The 12,578-nt window shown below is 43.0% G+C and overlaps 1 protein-coding gene across 3 annotated transcripts in view; it reads left to right on the top strand.

Annotated features, from left to right (window-relative positions):
* ODR4 (odr-4 GPCR localization factor homolog) overlaps window positions 1-12,578 on the top strand; it is a 45,678-nt gene that overhangs the window by 6,056 nt on the left and 27,044 nt on the right. For all 3 annotated transcript variants that reach the window (XM_014520085.2, XM_006023876.3, XM_025204519.1), the window contains exons 3-5: window positions 5,397-5,525; window positions 5,976-6,071; window positions 11,846-11,952. In XM_014520085.2, the coding sequence (XP_014375571.1) occupies window positions 5,397-5,525; window positions 5,976-6,071; window positions 11,846-11,952 (332 nt within the window). The remainder of the gene's footprint in view (window positions 1-5,396; window positions 5,526-5,975; window positions 6,072-11,845; window positions 11,953-12,578) is intronic.

Here is a 12,578-nt window from a genome sequence, read left to right as displayed (position 1 = left end):
GCAATCAGGTTGGTTAGGCAGGACCTGCCTTTGATGAACCCATGCTGATTGCCCCTGAGCATGATCTCCCCTGCAGGCCCCCCACAGATGTGCTCCTTGATGATTCTCTCCAAGATCTTCCCGAGCACCGAGGTGAGGCTTACAGGCCTATAGTTACTTGGGTCCTCCTTCCTCCCTTTCTTGAAAATTGGGACCACGTAGCGCGGAGATCCCTGCTATTCCCCATGACTTGTGCGTAGCAGTGAGTGGGGCCGGGCTGCCAGGTCCATTGTGTGGGATTCTCCCCAGACACATGGTTCAGGTGGACTGCATGCAGGCTTTGTGTGATGGAACCAGGCAGACCATGCACCCAGGTTCCGCACTCCCTCTGCTCTACCCTGGGTCCCCACTGGCCCCAGAGCACCGGTGCAGGTCTCGTGCTCCTGCCTGCCACTGCCGCTACTCCCCTGCCACTTCCCCCACTGCTGCTTCTGCTCTTCCCTGCTGCTTCCCTACTTTTCCCTCCTGCATGACCATCCGCCATTGCTGCCTCTGCTTCCCCCCTGCCACCCCCCCACCCACCACTGCTTTCTGCCCCTCCCCCACCCCTCCAATGGCTTTACCTTGCTCCAACTCCAGCCAGCACCATGCAGATCCTGGCCACATGACTGGGACTGCACAGCATGGCATGGAACCAGCCCTGCCCAGTGTGGCCCCTGTGGCATGGGCTGATTGCAGCAGTTTGTTTGTGTCCCCCCCCAGCATGGGTCCCGCCAACTCCATGCCATGTGGTGTGGCACGGGTCCAGCCTGGCCTGGGTCCCACAATGTGGGCTGATCATGGCAGTTTTTCCCCCTCCCTCCTTCTGATCTTATTTGAGTTTCCACTCAGATGGAGGGAGGGCTGTGGACTAGCCAAAGGGTTACCAGGCCAGAAGCCACAGAACCTTCCAGTTGGAGGCTGAGGGTAGGGGAGGCTGGGGGTGGGGTGGGTCCTGCCAGGCCTTGTTGCTCTGCCACTGGGTCCTTTTCCTGGCTCCTCCTGGGTCCTGCTGCTGCTGGCACCACATTATCTTTGACAGGCTGCCACGGGCAAATAATTAATTTTCTAAATTATTTAGGGGACCCACCTAGAATGCCCACCTCTGTATTATAGTATACACTAGCCAAAGTACCCAGCTTTGCATGGGTTGCAGTAATCAAATTTTAATGTTTTATAAATAACATATTTTAATTCTTTCTTATTTCCCTCTACTAATAAGCTTGTATATGTGTTTAGTTTTGTACCCTATGTTACTTGTGTGATACAGCTTGACATTGTGAGCTCTTGGTCATACCAAAAACCTATAAAAGTTGAACATTTAAATGTATTAAACTGAATTGTCAGGTAGAATTATTTGTTTGCATTGTAAGACTGTGGCATAGCACTGAGGATTTCACATCACATTTTTCTATCCCAGTTTATGACGGTGTTTGACACTTTTTTTATTCATGTAGAGCTTCAGGATAGACAATGTTGCATGTTTTACCATCTGCCGCCAAGATGAAAAAGGTTTCTGCCATTGCCAACTCTGGAACAACCAACATAGATTTGACCATGAGAAAAGCATGGGCTTTGCAGGTTGAGGCCAACTTTGAGTGATTGTCCCTGTGCCTTGTTGATGCTCATAGCGAAACTGAGGCGGATCGTGAACTGGAGCCCTTTAAATTGAAATGGCAGGTCACAGGGAATGATTAGAATGCATGGAATGAAGACATCCTGTCCTGCTGCATGGCCAGTCATGATGGTGGCTTCAGTGACATGTGGCATAAGCTTCTTAACAGCCAATCGTGTTCCATTGCAGAGTGCTGGTGGGTCCAGATTCCTGAGAAGAATGATGGGTGCACCAATCCTGAGCTCCAGATTGTGTGAAGGCATACCTGGTGGTTCGAGAGAGTTGAGAAATTCTGTTGGATAGTTGATTGCCTCATTGGTGTCTGGGACAGTGTCCACTGATTTCTATTTTTGCACAGTGCCTGGCAATTGAGAAAGAAGGTCTTTGTTTATCATATTGACTGCATCATTTTTTTTGGTGCCCAGATGGCTCTTTGGCATAGCCACTTGCGGTCATGAAAGTGATGTGCAACTTTTGGAAAAACTGCCGCTTTCAGTTCTTGAAGTGTTGCAAATGTTTTTCCAGTGTTGTTCATTGAGATAGTTCCATCCTGATTCTCATATACGATGGCCCCACTTCCCAGTTCGAGCAGGCTTGCAGCAAACTCTCCATCAGATGCATCACCTGTTAGATGCAGTAGCATGTTGGTCATGAGGCCGAGTTGCTGAATGTTTTTCCAAATGTATGAAGCTTTGTGGCCAGAAAGAAGATGCCACCACTCGCATTGAAAACTGCTTGAGTAATCTTGTTGAAGGCTTCTCTTTGGTCTGGGACCAGACTTGGATTATTATCTTGTATGTATTTAGTAAGCTGGTCAATGTAGTAGTTGGTCTCTCTCAAAATCTCATATATCATTACAGCAGAATGTGGGCATGTGGCAGGCCATGTTTTTGCCACTCAATTGTGTACATGTAGCACTGAGTGACTCCAAAAATCTTTCCCTTGTTGATGAGATTCATTAATGCCTTCACTTTTTGTTGAAATACTCTTGCCAGCAAATCATGATGATCCTGTGGTTTTTGGCCTGGCATCAGTTCATTAGCCACTTCTGCCAAAGCTGGGTTGCAGGTGAAGGTAATGAAAAGATCAGGGCAGCCATAGTTTCGCACATATGTCATGGCATCTTGAGTGCGCTCATGCATGTAGCGAGGCCCACCTGGTGAAACTGGAAGGCAAGATGACCAATTGGCCAATATTGGCAGCATCTCCTTCATTGTTCATGGCATCCCTGAGGTGAACATAGTTTTCAGCTCTGAGTTTCTTTCGGTTCATTCAAATGAATCTCAACCTTTCTGCTTCAATTTTGGCATACACGTCCACAGCAAATTGGTGGAAGAGATCTTTGCATCACAAGATGTGATTGAAACTTCTAGTTTGCAGCATCATCCTGTAGGGATAAAAGTCCATGGCAGAAATCTTCTTTTGAGTTGGCAACCCCGTTGCTGGGTTTGTTTGTCGCAGTTCAAAATGGTAGCCATCATTACCTTGCCAGAAAATTCGTGGATACTGAAGTGCGTCACGATTGGTGTCTCAGCAGTACTCTGGAGGGAGTTGTTCCTGAGTTGCAACACAATGTCTCAATTGCCATGTTGTTCACCAGCCAGAATGACAACCACTTCTGATGTTGTGGGTGCACTGAAGTGCCGCTCGGGCTCGCCAGCTGGAGTTTTGTCTGCATGAATGACAACGTGATGCTATAGAGTCATCTTCTGCATGGCACACTTGAAACTGTGAACAGAGTTGTTTTCCTTGTGGAGCATGTCTTGTAAGTGCAACACCACCTACAGGTTGGTTTGAATGACATTGTTGCAACACTGTTCATCCTGCTTTGTATTGTCACCCGTGAAGTAGATCTGCAGGAATTTGGGCTCTTCATCTGGGAGTGGCATCAGACTGCCAAGCCGATGATAAAAACCTGGTCCTGCTCTTTAAATGTGGGCATGTAGCCGTATTCTCTGATGTCTTTTGTGGTGCCAAAAGATGTCATTTGGAAGCATGAGGTGTAGCTTCAAATGTTGCTTTGGAAATGACGTGCATCTGGAGTGTTGCCTGTCAACAATGTATGAAAGGGGCTCAGGAGGATCATTCATTTGGGGCAGTTGAACCTTGCCACTGTTGCAGCACATCCCTGGAGCTTGTCCTTTCCATCTGATTGCAAGACAGTGGCTGCAAGAAGTCGCCACTGAGCCACTTGCAACTAATGGATCAGAAACCTAATCCAAGGCTGGATTGTAGAAGAATGCAGAGTTTTCTTTTTCCCTCTAGGGCCTGGGTCCTGGCTGCAGCCATTGCTGCTCTGTTTGCAATTTACTGTGCAGGAGTTTCAGTTGCTCTGGATGTTTGTTTGTCATCTTGCAAGTTTATCAGAAAATTATTCTATTTCAGGGTAATAACAAACCTGCGCACTACAACCCCTAGGAGAGAGTCACACACAGGCTGGGTCCAAGTTCAGATTTATTGTTTGCAAACAAGTTCGACAAGGGAGCTTAATTTACTCAAATCCGTGTCGACTCCAAACAGAGTCTGGGGTTCCTTTTTATAGCTAACATAAACAAAAGATTTTAACGTGTCGCGTAATTATTGGTAGCCCAAGTATTACGTCTTACAACATATGTCTAGCAGGTACATGTTCTATGATGGTTTACATACGTGTCTCATTTACATCTTAAATCTCCTCCCTGGGGCCGTCCTTAAGTCCATTTCGGTCATTCTTTGGTCAAGGTCTGAGTTCTTCACATCAGCATCTTTCCCTGTCCCTCTTCTCTTATCTCTCGTAAGGAGTTATTTGTTGCATCTGTTCCTGGCTATGTCTGCAAAATTCTAGTGCTACTCGTAAATCTATCATTGGCCTACATACCTTAGCAGAAGCAAGTGTGATAATATGCAGAAGCAATTATGTAGTGAAACTAAACAGTTCTCAGTTGTGAAGCCTTTGTGTAGGGAGATGAGACATTTTTACCACACAGCTGCTACACAAACGTTATTGCAAAATCATAATGACTAGATTATAACATATTTTTACCACATCTGGAGTCTCAGCTACTCTGGCTGCAGCTTTTGAAAGTTGATTTTTGGCAAGTTTGCTTGTTGTAGATTGCCTTATACGGAATGCCTTTCACAACCCCCTAATCAGTCCCTGAGAAGGCCCAGTACAGTTTTCTCCCTGGATCTTCCTTAAGCCCTCACTCTGCAGGTACTCCCAGGTCCTGTTAACCAGTCCCAACCACAGCCCTTAGGGGATGCAGAGCCTTCTCCAGCTGTACTGGTTGACCCTGGCTAGGAGCTTTGAGCTCTGCTAAAGAATGTTTTGCACATGCAAATTTATTCTGCTTCCTGGGGATGACCTGTCACAGGGGGTTATGCAATATAGGTTAAAAAATCAGTGAAATGTTTTTGGAGCCAAATATACTGCTTAAACTGAATTAAGCATTTTGGCTAATTCATGGGGGAACATATATTGGGTCCTAATTCTGTCTGCTTCAACCAGGGTTAAAGCTGGAAGTTTTGTATGTTTGCTGGAATGTAAAGTTGTATGTAATTTGAAACATTTGTATGGCTCCCACCTCCTGCATATGCTGTAACCTGCTTGTCTTTATATATATATATATATATGAAGACAAATTTGAATAGTTATAGGCAAAAGGAGAAAAATAATGCATTTTTAATAAAGCATTATATATATGAACTATATACACTAGACAACATTTATATCTTAATGTCAACCTCATTTTGTTTTTTTTTCTCCATTTCTCTGTCTTTAAAGTGCTCCCCACAAAGAGATTATGTGATTTTGGCTGTTAGAACACCTCCAAAAGAAGAACAAAATGAAACCTACTGTCCTACAAAATTGACTGATATTGATGAAGAATGGGTGACAACACATGCTAGTCAGGTAGCACAATTTCATAATTTTAAATAAGTGTGAAAGGAAATAGTCTTTTTCTTTTTTCATAATTTTATACCCTATTTCTTTGTATGAACACAGTTCCTTATGAACTGCCAATTGTAGATGTCAATCCAAAATTCTAATTATTCTGAATAAAATTAAAATACATTTCCAGTTTTTTCTTTGAAGCCATATAGCTTATGGATTTTCAGCCCAGAAATTTGCCTGAAATAAAATAAAGTGGGAGAACAGTGTATGGGAAGTTTAACGGTTAAACTAGCTTCGTTCTTGCAGTTTAAGCTACACTTATGTTTGAATACTTGTTTCTATTCTCTGCCTTCCATTGCCGCCGCCCCCCCCCCCAAAAGAAAAGATTTAGCATAATAAATCAGAGAAATATTTCTTTAAGTTCATAAAAGTGTGATGATAATCTTGCATTTCTATTTATTTTGTAAGGTGTCTAGAATGCTCCCAGGAGGATTGTTAGTTCTTGGGGTATTTATTATTGCAACTCCAGAGCTGGCAAAGGACACCCAAAATGCTTTGCGCAAGGTAAGTGGCTAGATAGTGTCACCAAGAAAGAGCTATGGGAGGCAAGGGGGGCAAGGAGTGTTGGTATTATATATATAATTATATATATAATATTTAGTTATTGTTGTTATGCAACAGAATAGCTTTGTTTTGGTCCTGGATACACTCGATATGCTCTTACAAACAGAAAACAAAAATAACCCCTATTTAATGCAAAAACAGGAATCTTATGCTCTTAGATCTAGTTTATCAATTATGAATGCCTGTAAATTGAAACTAATGCCTATTCATTAAGTGTGGCAATTTGTATTTGTTTTTATACTTGGGGATTATATTACATTATTATTTATCATTAGAATATATTAATCTTTACAGGTGAGGTGTTCATTAGAGGTAGTTAGCTATTCTAGTCTGAAGCCACTCTTCCTTACCTTCTGTCTGACACCTTAGGGCACTTTTACACATGCTCTGGGGGTTAGGGATGGTGCTTTTAGAGCCACTCTATTTAAAGCACTGCAGCATCTCATGTCAGCATCCCTGTACTTCAAAATGGTGGCAGTGGTGCTTGAACTAAAGCTTGTTCGACGAGCTTAAGTTAAAACACCCCTGTCACCATTTTGAAGCTCAGGGACGCTGATGCACGAGACATGGGAGGCTGCTGGAGCGTGGTAATTGCCATGCTCCAGCAGACTCAGTTAATCAAGTCTGCTCTGACGCACTGTAACTACAGTGCAGCCTCCACGCTTGTATCCAGGCATCCTTAGAGAGTTTAGAGAGGCATGTACTTTCATAGACAACAGCCTACCTTGTTAGCTGCTATGATAGTTCTCTAAGGTGCCAGTCTGCCGTACCTTCTGCATGAAGTGCTTTAGTGATCATATGAGGGAGTTGATGTATTGTGTTACAGCGTCACCATTTTTATAAATGGATTGAACAGTCTTCTATTGATTGGGAGATAGATGTTATTGCAATTGATTATTGGTAAGGATTAACTCTGCGCCTATAGGTTGAAATCCAGATTTCAGTTTTAGGTTGTACTTTCAGCACAGAATAGCTCATGAATTAAAATTTGTATCTAAATATATGGGTACAGATTATGTGCCTCTTTCATGTGTGTAACGTTATAAGCAAAAAGTCAGCATTCTTGAAAACAAAATCAATTGCTTAGAAGTTAGAAAGGTCAGAACTAGTTATCTGTGCAATCTGAATTGAGCTTGGTGCCTGCGCCTTACGGTTACATTACCTCTGAATACTGTTTCCTTCCCTTTCCTTCCCCTGCCCCATGGGACTCCTGTATCATTCAGTGCTCTAGATGGACCTGTTCTGGAGACAAGTTGAGGTTGCCTGGTCAAGGAGCTTGTGGACATGATTTCTATTTTATTTGTTGCACAGATTAGAAGTGAATGAGGCAGGGTTATGAAGGAAGAAAAAGGCATGGTCTCATGGCTAAGGCGGTTGAATGCTGCTCTATAGAGTTGGATTCTACCCCTGCACCTGTCCCAGAATTTCTGTTATTCTAGGTAAGCCATTTAAAATTCTGCAGAACAAATTTTGAAACTAAACTGTTTCTCTTTCTGGTGGACAGACCTGAGGCCTTCTATAGAAATGTTCAGCGCTCAAAACTGCAACTGAAATCTGTGGGGAACTGTCTTAAGCACATGAAGTACTACTTAATACTAAGTACTCCTGAACAATTAGGCACCCAAAATTAGTTGATATGTCACTTTAATAGCTCTGTCCCTTGATTCTCCATCCATGCAATGTAAAATACAGAAAAGCTCCTAAGAATAAATACAAATTGATTCTTCGGCTCTGGATTTGAACGGTATGCTGCTGTTGTACAGGCAGTCCTCGGACTTACGACATAATTGGTTCCTGAAAACTACATCTTAAGTTGAAACGTTGTAACTCTGAACTGGCTTTCCTATAGGAAATGATGTTATAATGGGGGATTAGTTCCTGAACCGAGGCCCAATACCCTATTTTCACCAAAAAGAACCAGGAATTTTGTACTCAGTCAATTATAGATGAGTCACATAGCTACATTAATATATTTATATTGTAAATAGAAATCATATTGATTTGGAAGGTGACTTTGCTGGACTTTTTGAAGGGTTCTTGGCTGGAGTCTTCTCAGGGAGTCTTGGCTGCAGGTTTTTCTGGAGTCTTGTCTGCTTTCTTAAAGAAAGTGTCCAAGGAAGTTTGGACATATGTTCTCCAGGGAGATGGGTGATGCAGTGAACTTGTTTGCTGACCTGGCGTGGTGTTGGTTCAAGCTTTGTAAAGTCGAACCTGACTTCAGAAAGTTGAAATACGATGTCAATTTATAACTGTTGTAAGTATAAAATGTTGTAACTCAAAACGTTGCAAGTCGAGAACTACCTGTATTTAAAAAAAAAAAAAAAAAAAAGCATATTGTCATACATTGGAAAATGAGAACAAAACAAAATATTGAATAATTTTAAGTTAGCACTATCCATTCTTTGCTCTGAGGGGATGTCTACACTGCAGCAGCAGTTTGCCATGTCTAGGACATTCATGAGCATGGCCCACTCACCCATGGTCTAAACCCAGATTTAAGCCAGTAAGGCTGTTCCAGAGGCAACTGTAGCTGAACTCATGGGTCATCAGCATGGCTGGGATGTTCAGAATCACCACAGACCTCTGTCTCTTGAATTAACACTGTAAATGATAGCGGTGGTTGGGGGAGTAAACACAGTGGGTTTTATAGAGATATGGTGACAGCCCAGGAATGGTGAAGCTCAGTAATTGTGGGCACAATTTTTTTCTGGTTGCCCCTGCTGTGGCCTTCCCCAGTCATAACTGACTGCTGTCCTCCTTCCCTTTCGCATATTTCTTCTAAAGCCTAAGCCTGTAATGTTTTCTTGACCTTAAGCTGAGTCTTGAGATCCTCTGGTTCCCTGCCGCCTTGTCCAAAGAGTCCCCACCTCAGCTCTTGGCTTTCAGTGCTGACTCAGCGTAGCTGTGTGGCCCATTCTCCTCTATTTTTCAAGAGACTCTTGCTTCTTCTGTGTTTGAATTGGAAAGCTTCCTCTCTGATTGATTTACAAAGGGTGTGCTGCAGCATATTAGTGTGCCACAAGAGCAGTAGAAGTATGCTGAGAAAAATTATACAGGTCTGGAAATATGGCAGGGAGAAAAGCGGTGGCAATTAACACTGCTACCATTCTCCTGCTGCCACGCTTCTAGGCCCTGTGCAGTGGTATCAGCCCCATGGACCAGACCCATCCAGCCCACAGTGACCTGGCACTGCTTATCCATCCTGCAGGGCCAAAAAAATTGCGTAAGGCTTGTGTACCATACACTGCATACATACACATGTACACATCCTCTTTTCAAATGTAAAAATGAAGTGAGATGGTTGCCAGTTCTAATCCAGAAAAAAAGTGTGCCCCAAAGTATGGAAAGTATGGGAAATGCTGCTCTGTTCCTTGCAAGCCAGCAGAGGACTTTACTGAGAACACAGGAGAAACTGGATCTCTTGGGAGCCTGGAAGACATGATATTTAAGGCAAAATTAATCCATTAATTGTCTTAAAAGTAACTAGCCATACATTTAGGCAGCTGATTATGCTGCAAAACAAAGAAACAAGCCACAAAATTATTCCACAAAATACATGTAGTAATCTTGTGGCTGGTTTCCTTTGCTTCTTAAATTGGATGTGTGGCAGGATCCTTTCCATGTAGCATGATTCCAGCTGCATGGTAGAGTGTGGTTGATTGCTTCCCACATATCATCAGGCTGACATCTATGTGGTACACCTCATTGTTTTCGGCGTGTTGAGTCAGGGAAGCTCAACTGGACAAGAAGTCCTGGGATGTGGGAGCCACAGAGCTCCCCATGACTTGGCAAGTTGATTGCCTTGCCCTGTAGTTCCCAGGGAGTTGCAAAGCAAGGCACTTGACACACCCCAGCCATGGGGACCCTGGAATGGGGAGTGGTTCTCTGATCTCAGGAACCCCGTGCACTGGGATCTTTAAAAACCATGCATGCAGCCCAGCTGCATGTACAGTTTTCAGATATCTGTGGTGAATTTATGAACCTTTTCTGGACCTTAGAACCTGTGCCAGGACTCACCAAGTTTTTCTGATATCCCTGTGCACGGGCTCTGGCAGCCTTTTGGAATGCAGTTTCTGGGCAGAGACACACAATCAGCTTGGAACAACACCTGAGTCTCCAGCTGGCTCTGGTGGGATCCTGGGGCTGAGCCAGATTAATCAGCTGATTGGCAGTCCTAGTCCTGGGACCACACTGCTTCACTGGGCACTTTGGTTTCAACCTGCGGGTGCAGGTGAAACCTGGATTCTCCCTGCCCTGGCCAATAGTAGTGGCACAATTTGGTTTGGATTTTTCCCCCCATCCAAAAAATGTGCATCCTGCCATTTATATGTCATATAGCAGGAGGTGTGATTGTTGAGGTCAGGAAACAGATCCCATCACGCCATTAAATGAAGTGCCAGGAGCCTTACTTTCAGTTGCAGTGCCTTGTGCTGAAGCAACCTATAGAAGCAGTTTAGCATTGCAAATGAATGGAAAGTCCTGCTCAGCTTTAAGCTTGACAGTTTTAAGATGCGAGGACACTGAGCATGTGCAAACTGTAGTTTACTCTCTCATTCCAAGAACTTAATATTGACCAGATTTAGTCATATTTTTCACAGTAATTTCAAAAGGTACTGAGACATAAGGGAATCTTCTGTCATGGTTCAGGTCTATGCTTCAAAGTATGTTGCACTAGAGTGTATTAGAGAAAAATTGCTAGAAAACTGACATGAACAAACTAGCATATTTTTCTCTAATATTCTTGGAAATAGCTGAACTTGAACTGTGTTGCTTGAAAGATTTAAAAAATCAAACATCCAGAGTGTAACTTCATCCCAAATGGTTAAAGTTTGACAAAAGTCATAAGCAACCAAAAAGAGAATTGCATAAAAGGAGTATTAGATTAATTGCTGGCACTGCCAACCCCATCTGTAATAACCAGTATGTCATTGGAAGCAACATCCTTATTGCTCCATATTAGGACATTTTTGTAGATAACTTCGGCAGACAAGTGGCCAGGGACAGTGTTAATATAACATCAGGCCTTTCATCTCTGCCCCAAATGCATAATATTTTGTAAGGTAACTTACAAATGTACCAAATATGTTCCTAATAGTAGATGTTGAAGGACTTGTAAGTAATAGCTATGTTTTCTGCTGTGATCTTGAAAAAGTGATATGGAGAGAGATGCCATAAGGCTGCCTGCACAGTGTTAAGGAGACCATGCTGTATGGAGAGACTTGAATGAGGGAGGTGAAGAGAGTGAAGCAGAATCAAACAAATCCATAATGGATTTTAAAAGCAGCAGGGCTGTCAGCAAATGAATATGAATCAACAGGATTTTAAAGACAGATGACCTGAGTTATGCTCATTTACATTATACCTTGGAAACTTTCGGTACAGGCTGGAATCTGTATCTGAAGCATTTTTTCACCTCATACTTGGCATCTGAGTCTGTCATGAGTGATATGTCACTGAAGTCGTGATTGTCTGGGATGATTTTAAAATCATCAAAGTGTAGATAATTTTCAGACTTAGCAATACAAGCTGACATTTGACAAGACCCTGAACAATGAATGTTATATGTTGGTGCAACTGACAGGTTGCACATAGTGAAAAAGATATATATGGCAGTGCAGGGCTGTTTTCAGCAATACAACTACTTGCCTTAACTCCTTTGTCTGAAATGCATAGAAAAATCTTATAACCTCTTTTTTTTTTTTTTCCCCTCCTAGCTAGTTTTTTCAGTACAGAAGTCTGTGACTAAAAAGAGGCTCTGGAATTTTGCTGGGGAGGAGGTCCTGGACAGAGTGGCTCTTCAAGTTTGCTCTACTACAAAAAAGTATCCTTTAATAGTACATGTGTGAAGCCCTTGACCTAGAGCAAGGGTGTTCAAATTATTTGGTTTCCATCGGCCAGGTGTGGACTGCAGAGCTCCTTGCAGGCTGGAGAGCCCTCCTTCAGCAGCGGTTTGTTGACATGGCTCTGGAAGCCAGAGTGTGAGACTGTTGTTGTTTGAGTAGATTGAGCTTATATGAGTACTGGAATAAGAGATGAATGGAAAAGTGGGTCTTCAGCTGGAAGAGACCTTGGGGAGGGGCCAGGTGGACTCAGAAGGGACAAGCATTCCAATCTGATAAATTGCATGCTGATTGCTAGAACAAAGAGCCTCTTTTTTCATTGCGTTCTATGCCCGATGTTGCTCCTTGCCATGCTTATAGTCCACCATTCAGATTTAGGTGTTACAGTTCATGTTTTTGTTTAAAATAAGAGTGGGATTCTGAAAAACAGGTGATTTTGCAATTGGAGGAAAAAGTTTTTAAAATTGATTGTTTGGGAAGCAGCAGAGTGAGTGTCAAGTATGCTGTAGGCCAATGAGAAAATAAAGGGTTTTACAGGTGGGGAATATTGAGGGAAGGTGGAGGCTGGGTTGAACACATACCTCACAGTCATTCTCTTTAAGTTTCC

This window comes from Alligator sinensis, unplaced genomic scaffold, assembly GCF_000455745.1.
Source record: "Alligator sinensis unplaced genomic scaffold, ASM45574v1 scaffold468_1, whole genome shotgun sequence".
In the NCBI taxonomy this organism is placed as follows: Eukaryota; Metazoa; Chordata; order Crocodylia; family Alligatoridae; genus Alligator; species Alligator sinensis.
Note: the sequence above shows the minus strand (reverse complement) of the source record. Positions and strands in the feature narration are given on the sequence as shown.